At 36.0% G+C, this 16,165-nt stretch overlaps 1 protein-coding gene across 1 annotated transcript in view; it reads right to left on the bottom strand.

Annotated features, from left to right (window-relative positions):
• Positions 1 to 5,717: 5,717 nt before the first annotated feature.
• FAM199X (family with sequence similarity 199, X-linked) overlaps positions 5,718 to 16,165 on the bottom strand; it is a 30,895-nt gene continuing 20,447 nt past the window's right edge. The window contains exons 3-6 of the mRNA XM_061409296.1: positions 16,003 to 16,152; positions 15,361 to 15,522; positions 13,694 to 13,960; positions 5,718 to 12,406 (exon numbers count right to left, since the gene is read on the bottom strand). Of these exons, the coding sequence (XP_061265280.1) occupies positions 12,236 to 12,406; positions 13,694 to 13,960; positions 15,361 to 15,522; positions 16,003 to 16,152 (750 nt within the window). The 3' untranslated portion in view covers positions 5,718 to 12,235. The remainder of the gene's footprint in view (positions 12,407 to 13,693; positions 13,961 to 15,360; positions 15,523 to 16,002; positions 16,153 to 16,165) is intronic.

The following is a 16,165-nucleotide window of genomic DNA, read 5'->3' as shown; positions in this document are numbered from 1 at the left end:
GGCCTCTTTTCTGCTCCCAGTTTTCCATTTTGGGTGTTTATTATTATTATTATTAAACTGATGAGATTTTGTGTTTTCATGTTTACTGCAGTGTGGGCCCTCTAATAAAGCTAGGATATGCCTTTGGTGCAGCTAAAAAAAATCCTGTTGATAGTATGTACCCTTCAGGATAATGAGAATGGCACCTCACCTCTATGGTGTGTGCTCAGTTGTTCAGTCATATCCAACTCTTTGGGAGCCCCATGGACCGCAGCCCACCAGGTTCCTCTGTCCATGGGATTTCCCAGAAAAGAATACTGGAGTGGGTTGCCATTCCCTTCTACAAGGGATCTTCCTGACCTTGGGATCAAATCCACATCTGCAGTGGGAAGCAGATTCTTTACCACTGTGCCACCTGGGAAGCCCTCTGTCGTAATCCTCTGTGAATCTCAAAACCTCAGACAAACCCAAACTGAGGATGACATTCCACAAAATACCTGACCAGTTCATCTTATATTTGTCAAGATCATGAAAAACAAGTGAAGAAAGAAACTGTCACAGATAGGAGAAGCTAAGGAAACATGATGATTAAATGAAAGAGGGATCCTGGATTGGATTTTGCAACAGAAAAAGAATTCATGTTGATATATGGCAAAACCAATACAATATTGTAAAGCTAAAAAATAAAATAAAATTAAAACTTAAAAATAGAACATTAGTGGAAAAACTGAGATAAAATAATGAATGAAGAAATAATAAATCTGTAGTTTAGTTAATAGTAATGTACCAATGTTGATTTATTAGTTTTGACAAATACACCAGAGTTATGTAAGATGTTAGCATTAGGGCACCGGGTAGCAGGTATACAGGAATTCTCAGTGCGATCTTTATAACTTCTCAGTAAACAGACTTATTCCTAAATAAAATGTCCATTACAACTCAGTAGATGTCCATGCCTCACTGTCTGAGATTCTGATTCACTATTTCTGGGTGAGGGGGGACAGGTGGTTAAATACCATTATTTTCTATAAATTCCCCAGATGATTCTGGTGTGGGGTCCACACTTTAACTACTGCTCTGTACCAAACTCTTGTGATTTCTCTCAAACCACTGTGAAAAGTAACCACGTGATACAAAGCAGTGTTATACAGTGCAAAGAACACTAGTTTACAGCTCGAGACTTAATCCTTCATCTACCATCATTCAGCTACAGAACCTAGATAAAGCACTTCATCTCTCTTAGCCTCAAGCTTCTCATCTGCAAAATAGAGAGTAATGACCATTAAATTAAATAAAATCTATAAAATCTAAAAATGTTTCCAACATTTTTAATATTTTAAAAACTTTTAAAATTATTTATTTGTGGCAGTGCTGGGTCTTCGTTGCTGCATAGGCTTTCTCTAGATGCAGAGAGCGGGAGCTACGCTAGTTGTGGTACTTGGGCTTCTCATTTTGGTGGCTTCTCTTGCTGCAAAGCACTGGCTCTAGGTGCTCAGGCTTCAGTATTTGCAGCACATGGGCTCAGTAGTTGCGGCTCACAGGCTCTAGAGTGTGAGTTCAGTCGTTGTGGCACTGCCCTGCAGCATGAGGAATCTTACTGGACCAGGGATCGAACCTGTATCCCTTGCATCAGCAGGCAGATTCTTAACCACTGGACCACTGGAGAAGTCCTCAACTTTTCGGATTACCGTCTAGTTCTGTTATTGCCAACTTAATAAATAATTCCATGAAATCTAAGACGATATTTTTAAAACATTAGTGGAAGACTTTTCTCTAGGATACAAACTAAGAAGTAATGAAGACTATTTTAATCAATAAGTCAGAGCTAATATATCTCAAATTAATAACATCCACACTTCATGGTATTATCATATACCCAGTCCAATGATGCTGTCATTGCCCCAGATACTTTGGGACTCCTTTAATATAGATAGAAGCCATTTTTTAGGCCACAAAAGAAAGTCTTTTAAAATCACACCTCATTGACCAAATGTAGCCAGCTTTCTCACCCATGTTTAACCACCAGACAGTCCTCTAAATGACCCTTGGTTATTTCTAAAAGCCAAACTGCCCTAAAGGAACAGAGCCTTGGCCATTAGGGGGAAGAAAATTCATTTGAGAACTTGATAAAAAGATACACAGTCCTCCCCAGAAAAATATATCAGCATGCAAAAAAAATTTGCCAATAATTTGAATCCCTAGACTTTATTTTAAAACTCCAAATCTGGGGAGATAAATATTTACCATTACTAAGAAAATCCAAATGTTCCGAAAGGACTCAGAAGAAATCCTTTGGAGGCAACTTCTCTGAAGGAAACAAACGCACGACAGGAAAACACTGCACTTGGGGTGTGAATAAACATCTTAAGATTTAGCTGTCACTAGTTTGGAGCGAAAAAGTCACCTTCCTCTTAATGTCAATTTCCTCATTTGCAAAATGCAGAAAAGAGGACTGTGCTACATCAATGGTTCTCCATGTGTTCATGGACCAGCCTCACAATCACCTAGGAGGTCATTAAGAGTGCCTACTGAATCAGAAACTTTGGGAGTGGGGCCCGGCCATCTGTGTTTTAACAAGCCCTCCAGGGGATTCTGATGTACACTCAAGTTTGAGAACCACCAAGCTAAATGATCTCTAAAGTCTCTTTGAGCTCTCAAATTCTACAATTTGGAAAGTATAAACTTCAGTACTTCAAAATATAAAACCAAAACCAACAGTTTCAGTCACACATCTGTTAAAAGATTTTCTAAAATTAATTTCTAAGGGAAAAAGAATAAGAATCTTTACTTTTACCTTATATCCCCCACAGTACCCGTGCATACCTATTTATAAATACCGGGCATTCATATATTTACCATATGGTCCAACCTGGCTGAAAAAGAAAATTCTTTGACCCAGAGGTAGGTGAGAGAGAAAATACCTAGTTCAACTTATCTTGTAGCTATTTTCCCTACCTTCTACCTGCAATCCAAAATATTCCATGGCTTTATTAATAAAGTAGTAGGGAAAACTGGACTTTGTTTTTATCTAAAAGCAATACATATCTTGTTTTCACTGGAAATATGCTCAAGACACACCACCAGGACTTATCAAGCAATAATAAAAATAATTATTCTATCTTAGTGCTAACAAAAGTATAATTTTGAAATAAGGCTGATGGTAATGGTTCTGATTTCAAACAAGTAAACCAGATATTTAATATTAAGGAATTATTTTAATAAGTATGGTGATATCATGCTGCTGCTGCTGCTAAGTAGCTTCAGTCCTGTCCGACTCTGTGTGACCCCATAGACAGCAGCCCACCAGGCTCCTCCGTCCCTGGGATTCTCCAGGCAAGAACACTGGAGTGGGTTTCCATTTCCTTCTCCAATGCATGAAAGTGAAAAGTGAAAGTGAAGTCACTCAGTCGTGCCAGACTCTTAGTGACCCTATGGACTGCAGCCCACCAGGCTCCTCGGTCCATGGGATTTTCCAGGCAAGACTACTGGAGTGGGGTGCCATTGCCTTCTCTGATGGTGATATCATAGTTATGTATAATATAGAAGTGCCATTATCTTTTTAAAAAACTTGATACTATAATATTTAAAAATGAAGAATAATACCTGTGAACTTTACTATCATCAAGTATTGAGCTAAGGTGAGTGGTTCGGTTCAGTTCAGTTGCTTAGTTGTGTCCAGCTCTTTGAAACCCTATGAACTGCAGCATGCCAGGACTCCCGGTCCATCACCAACTCCTGGAGTTCACCCAAACTCATCTCCATTGAGTCAGTGATGCCATCCAACCATCTCATCCTCTGTCATCCCCTTCTCTTCCTGCCCTCAATCTTTCCCAGCATCAGGGTCTTTTCAAATGAGTTAGCTCTTCACATCAGGTGGCCAAAGTATTGAAGCTTCAGCATCAGTCCTTCCAATGGACACCCAGGACTGATCTCCTTTAGAATGGACTGGTTGGATCTCCTTGCAGTCCAAGGGACTCTCAACAGTCTTCTCCAACACCACAGTTCAAAAGCATCAATTCTTCAGCACTCAGCCTTCTTTATAGTCCAACTCTCACATCTATACATGACCACTGGAAAAACCATAGTCTTGACTAGATGAACCTTTGTTGACAAAGTAATGTCTCTGCTTTTTAATATGCTGTCTAGGTTGGTCATAACTTTCTTTCCAAGGAGTAAACGTCTTTTAATTTCATGGCTGCAGTCACCATCTGCAGTGATTTTGGAGCCCCAAAAATAGAGTCAGCCACTGTTTCCCCATCTATTTCCCATGAAGTGATGGGACCAGAGGCCATAATCTTAGTTTTCTGAATGTTGAGCTTTAAGCCAACTTTTTCACTCTCCTCTTTCACTTTCATCAAGAGGCTCTTTAGTTCTTCTTCACTTTCTGCCATAAGGGTGGTGTCATCTGCATATCTGAGGTTATTGATATTTCTCCCAGCAATCTTGATTCCAGCTTGTGCTTCTTCCAGCCCAGAGTTTCTCATGATGTACTCTGCATATAAGTTAAATAAGCAAGGTGACAATATACAGCCTCGATGTACTCCTTTTCCTATTTGGAACCAGTCTGTTGTTCCATGTCCAGTTCTAACTGTTGCTCCCTGACCTGCATACAGATTTCTCAAGAGGCAGGTCAGGTGGTCTGGTATTCCCATCTCTTTCAGAATTTTTCACAGTTTAGTGGATGGGGAGGTAAAAGGAACAAGACTGGCCATGAGAGAAGCGTTGAAGTAGATATGGTATATGGGGATGCATTTTACTCTTCTACTTGAAATTTTTTAATAAGACAAAGCAGAAAATATGCCAATTCAATTATCTGCTGTTTTGAGTAAAAAGAAGCATAGAGTGGGATCCTGCCAACCAAATGAATAAACTGGAATTTTAAAAATATTATTCCTCCATTACAAGGGAAGTAATGTACTTAAATTTAGTATCTATCAGCTAAGAAACACAGATAATGTACTAAAACATCCCACTTACCGTGAGATTCAAACTGATAGTGAGGGAGAGGTAGAGATTGTCAGACCTAAATAACAGTGATTCTCTTAAAGCTCTCACATTACAAGAAAAAAAAAGCACTCTGAGGGATGATTCTGAAATAAGTAGTTTTTTTTTAATAGACTCTAAAAATCTATGTCCTAGTACTGTCACTTAGGACTGATTTTGCATCAGAGAAGGATGAACTCAGAGAAATCTCCATGGTAGCACTCTGCAACAATCAAAACAGAAACTGGCACCTAATTTCCACATCATTCAAACATTAAATTGTATTAATAGTCAAGTGAAATAGTCAATATTTGAGAAATTTCTCCATTAAACCATCAAGCTCCCAACTTAGATAGTGGCCTTAAGGAAGTAGACAATGAAATGCAGCACACGCTTCCTCTCATACCAATCACTTATAAATAGTAACTGTGGGCAGAAGTTTTGAGTCAATGATTACTGTTCACTGGTAAAATGATGATAGTGGTCACTACATAAAACAAAATACCTAGATCTGTACTATCCAACAGAACTGTGATGATGGAAATGTTCTATATCCTGTATTTTCCAATGCAGTAGTCTCTCACCATATATGGCTACAGCACTCTTGAAGTGGTGCTAATGGGACCAAGAAGCTAAATTTTAATTTTCATTCACTTAAATAGCTACGTGTGGTTATGGGTTACCATAATAAACAGTACATACAGTTTTAGAGTACTTAAGAAACACATACACACAGATAAACACACACATTTCACTTAATATCTGACTCACATTTATTAAAAATTGAAATTACAGAAAAGCATGAATAATATTGGCTTTATTAAACAAGCTTAATTAACTTACCTTTGACTAACAAATCAAAGCATTTAATATCACAAAAGGAATTTTGAGCACGAGGTCAATTCCAACCTCTTAAGTTAAAAACAAATGAAAAGCAGCCAAGACATTTTCCAAAGGAGAGAGCAACCACAGATCTCCCTCTAGTGGCAAGAGATAAAGTTGCTGCTAAAAAGCTGAACTGCTTCTGTACCAATACATAAAACTGCTCACAGACATTACTTTTATATAACTTAAGAAAACTCTAGAAGGAAAATAGATCTGGTTTTTGTAAACAATGTTAGACCTAATTTTCACTTACTATGAATTCTAATGTCTCTAGAAATCTGATCTTTCCAGGAGAAAAGAGATTTGCCAGTGACATCTGGGGAATTGGGACTTACACAAAACAAAAGCTACGGAGCCTTAACCAAACTGAGCAAAAGAAAAGAGAGAAATTTTTCTGTTGATAAATGTTCTAGGATGGGACATGAAAAGGAGTAGATTCATAAGTATAAAGTAGTAAGCAGCAGTGGGTTTGTAAAAATCCATGGTACATCAAAAGAGACAATTTAAAATATTACAATTTTTTTATAACTAAAACACTTTTCATTCTTATAATCAGTTTTAAAAGACAGCTCTGCCACATTACCATTTTAATTACAACCGTACATACTATATAGATTTAACTACTGAATGACTACTTTCAAGTACAAGAGGAAACTCAAAATAGAAGTGACTTGTGTTACAGCTATTGTTTTTCCCTCACAGCTTCAGGAAAAACAGCTTTTATATACACTGAAGTAAGTACAGAATGTACAGAAGACAGATATATATACAAAAGTGCATTAATACAGTAATACATTTAGCAGAAATACAGGAAAAAAATCCTGGTTAACAATCTGATACATTACAGTATTTAAGACTACTTGAAGATTCTCCAAACCAGTCAATGTCCTACTTGCTTTGGTTATGATATTGATGCTACATAACTAACCTTTGAAACTAAAACAAAAAAATTGAAATTTTCAACCATCTGTGAAATGTTTTACATATACTTGTGTTTATTCTTAATAGCTTTTGAAAACAATTTTATAAAACTCCCAACACAAAGATTTAGAATGGACAATACATATATCTAAATTAGAGTATTCAAAGAGGAAATTAAATCGATTCACTACAGGAACAGACATGGTCTGCTCCATTCCTAAAAGCCTCAGCTTGGTAACCTAACCTCAAAGTCTCAACTTAAATCCAATTGGTCAGCTACTATTAAAGAGCAAGCAGCTCCACAAAACAAGCCATGGCTTCAGGCCACTGTTCCTTAGAACAATTCACAATAGGTAAGTGTTAATTTGTCATTTATACATATTAATTCTACAACTACCTTTATATAGTCAAAATGCATAATTAGACTACTCTCTGCATATGTATAATTAGACTACTCTCCTCTTTTCTACCCCATCCCTCACAAAAAAAGAACACAGATTTCCACAGGTTCCATTAACCACAAAGATGTAACAAAGAAATCCAACAATACTTATTGAAATCGGAGAAGACCAAATCAGTTTTTCCAAGTTCAATACGGATATCAAATTTAAAAAATTAATTTACCATTATATGATCTAGGTTAAAACATTAATAACCTTAATTTAAAATACAAGTGTGAAGGGGGGCTGAAAACAAGTAATTTTCATATTAGAAAAATTATGTAAATAAAATTTTAGTGAGTCAACTTGGCTATACCATGCAACTTCCTATTTTTTGTCTTAAAATATTTTATTGAAGTATAGTAGATTTTTTATTCTTATTAATAATAGCCAGTTACTTAGAATTTGTAGAGTTCCTTCTAAGCCTTATGGAAATAAGAATTAAGGATTAAGAAATAAGAATTAAGCATTTCTAAGGAGCTATGTTCCAGATACTACACTGATAAGGATGCCTAGGTCTAAATCTCTCTCAGATACATCCCACCACTTAGCATAATTTAATTGTAAAGATAAAACTTATCTTACTTTGTCAGACTTAAAATGAATCCAAAGTTATCACAGTACATGTGTATACAAATATTTATTTTCTACCTAATAGTGCTTTTAAGGATTAAACTTACCTCTAAGTTTAGACATATTGAATGTCAGTGTGCACAACATCAATACTATCATTTGACTGTAACTGGAAATTTTCCTATCAACCATCTCAAACTATAAACTGATTTTAAGTAACCCCTTCCCAGTTTGAAGCAAACATTTTTTCTTGTAAACACAAGCATTAAGAAGTTAAAAGGAAGAGGAATGTTATGCTATTACATAAATGAATACAAGAATCACTAAAGTTAACAAACAAATCAAATTGCTATATAATTTCTGCTTTTGAAGTACTTTTGCCTTGAAAATTATCTTTCCAGAGTTAACTCAATTTAAAAAATATTCTTGGGAATTCCCTGGAAGCCCAGTGGTTGTAACTCCATGCTTTCACTGCCGAGGGCCTAGTTTCAATCCCTGGTCAGGGAACTAAGATCCTGCAAACTGCACAGTGAGGCCAAAAAATAAAATAAAATAAGTAAAATAAAAAAATATTCTGTTTTATGAGTTTTATCAGGGGAAAAAAATAACAAATACATTAAACTATACTTTGCTGCTACTGCTGCTAAGTCGCTTCAGTCATGTCTGACTCTGTGCGACCCCAGAGACGGCAGCCCACCCGTCCCTGTGATTCTCCAGGCAAGAACACTGGAGTGGGTTGCCATTTCCTTCTCCAATGCATGAAAGTGAAAAGTGAAAGTGAAGTCGCTCAGTCGTGTGCGACTCTTAGCGACCCCATGGACTACAGCGCACCAGGATGCTCTGTCCATGGGATTTTCCAGGCAAGAGTAATGGAGTGGGGTGCCATTGCCTTCTCCAAAACTATACTTTAGATGACTTCAATGTTCTATGACCTAGCTGGGCCAAAAATCAAGTTATATAAGTGAAACTTAAGATCTGAAGGTTTTCGTTATGTACTCTATTATCATTGATTAGTTCGATATAATGCCTTTGCTTACTGATATCCAAGAGCATGGGCATTTTATAAAATTAATTACAACATTTAGATTACTTTTGAATTTGGAAAAGCCTAATGTTGACGAAAAGTATAGAGTTCACCTTTAAGGCACAGGAAGCTATAAACAAAAGACTCTACACTAGAGAATCCTGGGAACAAGACTTTTCTATTTGTCATGAACTAACATTTTTGGCTTAAATATGAAGACATTTGATAAATTTCACAATTTTTAAAGCTCATCAGAATCTGGATACCTTTATATAGTAGTTCTTAAAAGTTTTCCTTTATGAGGGGTTTTAGCACTTCTAAGAGCTAAATAAAATGAGATGTCTATCCAATCCACAGAGTCATCAAATTTCAAATCAGTTTCTGGCATTAATTCAGCAATATCTAGTTAACCCAAAGGACTGACAAAATGGACAAAACAGCCACCACTTAACTAAAAATGAGACAAGTCTCAAAAAATAAAGTTATTTTACTCTAAGTTCTTCTTGGGACAGAAGAACAGTATAAAGTCCTTTGTACTTCACTACACATTATACTACATTGCCTCACTTAAACTCAGTTGCAAAAATATAGGAAAAAACGCATCATTTTGTTTAAACTCAAGGTTTGCACTTTTAAAACCTGTGGTAGGGACTGACAGACTTCTACAAGGTCTCTTTTCCCCAGTTTTGTTGAAATATAATTGACATACACACAAGATCCCTAATAAAATGTTCTGGATAAATGTGATGTGACTTCATTATGCCCTTAATTAAGAAGTCTTATTTTTTAATCATGCCCTCATGTAACAAGGCTTATTTTTAAAGGGAAAGACTTATTTGCTCTAATGTCAATTCTCTACAGTTGAGAACTGACAATGGAGCAAATAAGTCTTACATTTTTATTAATTGGTTAGTCGAGGTTTATACTTTTAAAGAAAAAAATTGAGTTGGATTTGTTTTAAATTGCACTTAGAAAGAGATCAGACTAAATTTATTATTTATTCTAAGAAAGAAATAATTCAAACCTGAATTATCTACATGAGGCATTAAAACCAAAAAAAAGTATAGCACATTAACAAAGACAAGAATTTTTTTGTCTTTTTCTGTTGTTTTATTTGGGCGGTGGGGGGGGGCGTAGGTAGAGAAAGACTTTGTAATCTCCCTCTTTAATCATAAGCAAACACAAATTGCTTAAATTTTTTTTCTGTTCTTTATTTCAATCTCTTCCAAGCCACCTTACTGAGCTATCTCTAATTTATGATACCATAAAGACTGTGCATCCAGATTTGCACAACACTTCATGGTGTACTTTACTATAAACACTCAAACCTTTATAAACTTTAAAAATTGGCTTTGTGGCACTTTGGTAAACTTGTTTAACAGTGACTTAAGGTAAATCTATGGTAATAAGACTGCGATTATTGGGAGAGTAGAGGAATTGGTCTTATTAGGATCTTCTTTTACTGGTCACTGTCAAGTAAATTGTTTCCAAGTATTTAACAGATACATGCTGCTCTATGGTCTCCAAAAGGGGCCTGTTTTCCTTGAAGAGTAACTAAAGAGAACAGGCAGTCATTCCCTGGAATTTTGCTTTTGCTAAGAGCAGGTAGAGAATTCAGCTGTATTTGCTCTTCTATTTACTCTTTCTGTATTTAGAAGGGAAAACACAACAAGGTGGACCCTTTCAATCCTCCTCAAGAGTATTCTGGGATTTATCCCCAAGCTCTCTTTGGGCCCTCTAAGCTAGTCAGAAGCACTAAAGAGGGGGTAAGGGGAACGTTAGAGGGAATACTCCAACTGACAACCATATACACATATATACTGTTATTTCAGTAAAATTTTAAAGTATGAATTTAGTAGTCTTCAAAATGTTACAACCATACCACAGACCTCAGTAAAGCTGCAATATATCAATTTTTCCTTTAGTTTCAATTCTTTAACTTTTGAGGAACCAAAATAAAGTCAAAATTTCAAAACATATGATTGTAAGCAAAGGTTATGCTGAGAATTAGGAATTCACAGCTGAGAATTAAGGATCTACGTTGTTAATCTTTTTAATGGATTACTTGATATGATACAGTGTAAAAAAGGTAGGAATCTATCAACCTCTGACTCTAGAGTTTAAAAAAATATTGACAACTCATCCTACAAAATCATGATTACCTCCCAAGTTTCCACAATAAAAAGAAAATTATGAAAGTCAGAAAGCAGCTTGATTGTCAGTAGTATCAGTTTCAATTTTCTTTAACCCGTGTGAATGTTTAAAGATGTGTGGGAAAATAAAAGGAATCACACTACTTATAATGTTCATGATAACAAACTCTTCACGAAAACATTTAGAGACTCTATGATTTCACATTTAAAATTAGAGTACTATTAGTAGCCAAGAAGCAAAGGTTTTTAAATATCTCACTGCTCAGTGTATTTCTAGCGATTTATAGAGTTTAGCAGAACTGTAAGGGTTTCTTGAGTTAATTTTGAACATTAACTTATTCACATGCCATAAAGCTGTTACACCAAATATTTAAAAATTAGAGCTGTGCTGAAAATAAAAAAACCTACAAAAAGAACTTGACAGAGATGTTTCTTGCCTTTAAGACAGTTTCACAGCCTAAAATTTCAAAAAGCAGTGAAAAGTAGAATTGGTTGTTTTGCTTGCTGGATTTTTCCATTTGAATATTAATCAATGTAGCATTAAGTCTAAAATTCAGCTACTAGTAACATTATTTTCTCAGTAGTCATCACTTGCAGAAAGGATTCTGAATATACACAAAGTCAAAAAAAACAAACCTAAGATGTTAGGGCCTATTTTTTACACATTTGAGTTAAAATGAATGAAAACAAATAAACCTAATGAAGGCACTATTGTAAACAGCAATCCACATTCTATCCCTACAACCTCAAAAAAAAGACGTCCACTAGGAATTGAGAATTATGCTATGGCCCTTCAGAAAAACTAAGAAATCATAACATTAAGAAGAAACTGAATTATGATCTCTACACATTCTATACTGACATAATAAATTATCTGTCAGCAGTACCTTGAAATCTCCAAAACTGTTAAAAGTACTAATCTGAAAAAGCCCACTTAACCACTCTGAAGTTTAAATAGTCAAAACATTTACTAAATCAGTGGTTCTTAAAACTAGAGTGTGTGGCAGAATAACCTGGTACCTGTTGAAACACAATGCTATGCCCCTCCCCCAGCATTTCTGATTCACTAGGCCTGGGGTGGGACCCAAGAGTATGCATTTCTAATAACTTCTCAGGTGATGCTGAAGCTACTGGTCCGAGGACCATCTGCTGAGAACCACAGACCTAAATTATGAACGGTACGTCAGCACAGCCCTAACCAAAAGTTTGGTCAAGATGCATGTAAACAAATAAGGATAGAATAATGCTTAGAAACAATGCTGATAAATTCACCCTTATTACATCAAAACATCTACATCTGCTTCATGGTCTTCCTCAGTCACTTTCAAGGACAGCACTTCTTCATTAAGGAAGAGCCCACTGAGCCTCTCCTTCCGAGCCTGCCTCTGCTCTTTCAGCTGCCTCTTGCGTAAGGCCTTCTGTTGTAACTTCCGCTGTTTGGATCGCTTCTGTCAAAATAAAAAATTCTAAATCAGTGAGGTTCAGTTCTGGCATACCCACCCCAAAGTATGGATCAAATTCGATATTTTCTGAATAGAGATGTTCAAATTCCTCTGCAGTACAATCTTGGTTCTAGTAAGTGAGCCATTAGCTTAGACATGAAAACAATTTTTCAAGATTCTATATTTATGGTATTTGACTAGGAAATCTGATTAGGAAGGTTTGAAACTTGATCATTTGACTAGTTATGGATAACCAATCATTTCTAAGGCTTTTTTATATCAAATTAAGGTACACTGGTGTCAGTGCAGAGGAAACATGCAGTGAACAATAATGAAAACAAATGTAGAGAACACTGTCAAAATCTCTAATGCTTATTCTTTGAAGGTGCCTTTCATTCAAAAGCATTAGCAATTTTACAATGGCTGGGAAAGAACCATGTCTTTTTCATATTAAGCAAATGCCATCTTTTAAGCCCATTAGAAACCCAGTGGGTACTCTATTTCTTGCCACTGGTGAACTGATGCCAAAAAAGAATGACCACATACACAGAGGAAACCCTTGGCAACCAACAAAGCTGGCTATGTTTCTGCTACTTTGGTTAAGAACCAAGTAAAGAATCACTTTCCAGGAAAAGTCACCACTGGGTTCCCAAGAGTTATAGAGATACCCTTATCATCTGTAAGTTAGCTCCACACTGTCACCACTGCAAGGAACCGAACTTTCCCACTAAGCATAACAGAACTATGCTATATACATTTAAACTTTCTATTTTTTATGCGTCCAAAAATACTATACAGAGTTTTTTCAACTGTGAAAAGAGTAGTCAGAAATTAGAGAAAGCATTATTACATTTAAAAAAGAGCTACAAAGAAACATTCATGGTTAAAACTTTAAGAAAACATTTAACACACACACACATACAAGACATATAGGACATTTTAGGAGCTAATAGACAGCAACATCAGCAACCTAGTGAGATCTGCTTAATAGTAAGTTGCAGTCAGTATTGCAATCTTGAGACTCACTCATTATTTCCATCAATTTATCTTACTTAAAACAGACACAAAAATCAGATAAAATTGAAGGTAATATGGCTGTGGGTCAAAACAGCATTTCAAAGCACTCAATGCAGAGGGCTTTGTTCAACAGCAGAGAATCCTGCTTGCTCAATTAAAATAAAAACCCACAGGCATCTATAGAGCAGGATAATTTTAACTCTTCAAGAACTGTATATGAAGGAATACTAATGTTAATATTGAAAGGTAAAGTTTTGTATTGATTAGACGTTTTACTTTTGAATCCCGAATCCGCTCTGCTGCACTTGCAGACAAGTTGCTGTCACTGTGTGCTCGACTCATGTTGGCACTGGAGTTTGAAGCAGAGTTTCCAACACTGGACCCACTGCTGCTTGCAGAACTGACCATGCTGGCACTGCTGCTGCTGGCACTGGCACTGGCACCGCTCACTCCACTGGTGCTTGCACAACTAAAGTTGCTTCTCTTCCAGGCCTCTCTTGTGGGCCGTAGGCGAGGGCTATGCTCCTTGATATAGTTTCTGACCTTGGAACAGACAGACAAAAACTGGTTAGTATTGTACCTTGACGTTCTGCCCTCAAAATAATGGAGAAAAGAAGAATATTGTACTTAAAGATTGTCAAAAGTGCTACAGGTGCATATAGGTTGACCAGAAAGACAAAAGAAATCTCTAAATGTAGAAACAAGTACCAGAAAAATTCTGGTGTTCAAAATTCTAGAATAAATGTTATGAAGCTAGATTTTTTTAAGTATATAAAATATAATCAGTAAATGATAAGCTACTAGCTTCCAGAATTTAGGAGTGTAAGAAAATAACACTAGAAACAGAAACTAACAATAAAATAGATAAGAGTAGGCATTTTTTAAAAGGTTGCCACTTAAGTATGCTGCTAATTATATTAGAGTGTTTCCTAGATCTTAGGTAGGGGCCCATAATACTTGTCTTCAAATGCAAGGCATCAATTTACCATACTAGTGAAAAATGGGCTGGAATGTAAAAAATTATATAGTTTGTCTGTTGAGAGAAACACTGAAATGAGAGAAATTTTTCATAAATGATGACAAATACAAAAAATTAAAATGTTCACTCAAGTATAGCTCTCAATAATATTTTGATTCTGTCCACTGGTCTTTTGTAAGATGAGTTATTAGAATAAATCTATACCTTAGCATAACAACTCCTTAAATTGTGAAGTCAAATTTCAAATCCTATATAACTAGAAAGTAGGTTCTATATCCAAATGATCCCAGAAAGGTATGGCCACATGAGATATACATAAAATCTCTTAAAACCACATGTTCTAATATTACATTTCACAGCAGTGATTTTGACCTTAATTATCTATATATTTATATATGACTATTCAAGTATAAAAAGCAGAGACATTACTCTGCCAACAAAGGTCCACCTCATCAAAGCTATGGTTTTGCCAGTAGTCATGTATGGATATGAGAGTTGGACTATAAATCAAGCTGAGCACTGAAGAACTGATGCTTTTGAACTGTGGTGTTGGAGAAGACTCTTGAGAGTCCCTTGGACTGCAAGGAGATCAAACCAGTCCATCCTAAAGGAAATCAGTCCTGAATATTCATTGGAAGGACTGATGCTGAATCTCTAATACTTTGGCCACCTGATGCGAAGAACTGACTCATTGGAAAAGACCCTGATGCTGGGCAAGGTTGAAGGCAGGAGGAGAAGGGGACAACAGAGGATGAGATAGTTGGTTGGCATCACCGACTCAATGGACATGAGTTTGAGTAAACTCCGGGAGTTGGCAGTGGACAGGGAGGCCTGGTGTGCTGAAGGCCATGGGGTCGCAAAGAGCTGGACACAGCTGAGCTACTGAACTGAACTGCTTCAAGTATACATGTTATAAAACAATGGTATTTTTAATAGCTGTAGAATCTGTATTTTCTTTACATACCTGCTTCAGTTTTTCATCTGTGAGACAGTTAAGTTCAATAATAAACTCACTGTCGGTAGGGGAGATTTGAGCAGAAGGATCAATTATTTTAATAATATCAAGTTGTTCCCGAAGACCCATCTCAGTACTGACTTTACGACTCAGATACTCAATATATTCCACCTATATGATGAAAAATTATAATAAATAATATCAATGCCAAAACCTCTGATCTTTTAGTGTGCAACTTATAATATGTTTAAGTATCAGAAACACTTATATTTTTCCCTGCAAAACAATTAGAGCTCAAATTCATATTTACTAAGCAATCCACATTAATCCAGTAGCTTTAAATTAGACAATAAATGAAACTTCACATATTCTCCACATATACGCTTTTTGTGTGTGTGTGTGTGTGTTTTGGAACTTTTTATTTTTTATTTTATTTTTTTTTAATTTTTTTTTTTTAATTTTATTTTATTTTTAAACTTTACATAATTGTATTAGTTTTGCCAAATATCAAAATGAATCCATCACAGGTATACATGTGCTCCCCATCCTGAACCCTCCTCCCTCCTCCCTCCCCATACCATCCCTCTGGGTCGTCCCAGTGCACTAGCCCCAAGCATATACGCTTTTAATTAAGAATGTCAAGATCTCTACCTGCTCATCGTTTGTCATTGCACTCCAAGGAAGTTCATCTAAATTCCGGTGCTTGTTTTTCTTTTTAGGAAGCAGGCAAGGTGAACTTGGAATACTGGGTATGACATCAGAAAGTACATCACTCCCGCTGGCAATGTCACTGCCAGGTAACTTTATAAAAATA

Source organism: Bos javanicus, chromosome X (assembly GCF_032452875.1).
Source record: "Bos javanicus breed banteng chromosome X, ARS-OSU_banteng_1.0, whole genome shotgun sequence".
NCBI lineage: Eukaryota > Metazoa > Chordata > Mammalia > Artiodactyla > Bovidae > Bos > Bos javanicus.
This window is presented reverse-complemented; position numbering and strand designations above follow the sequence as displayed.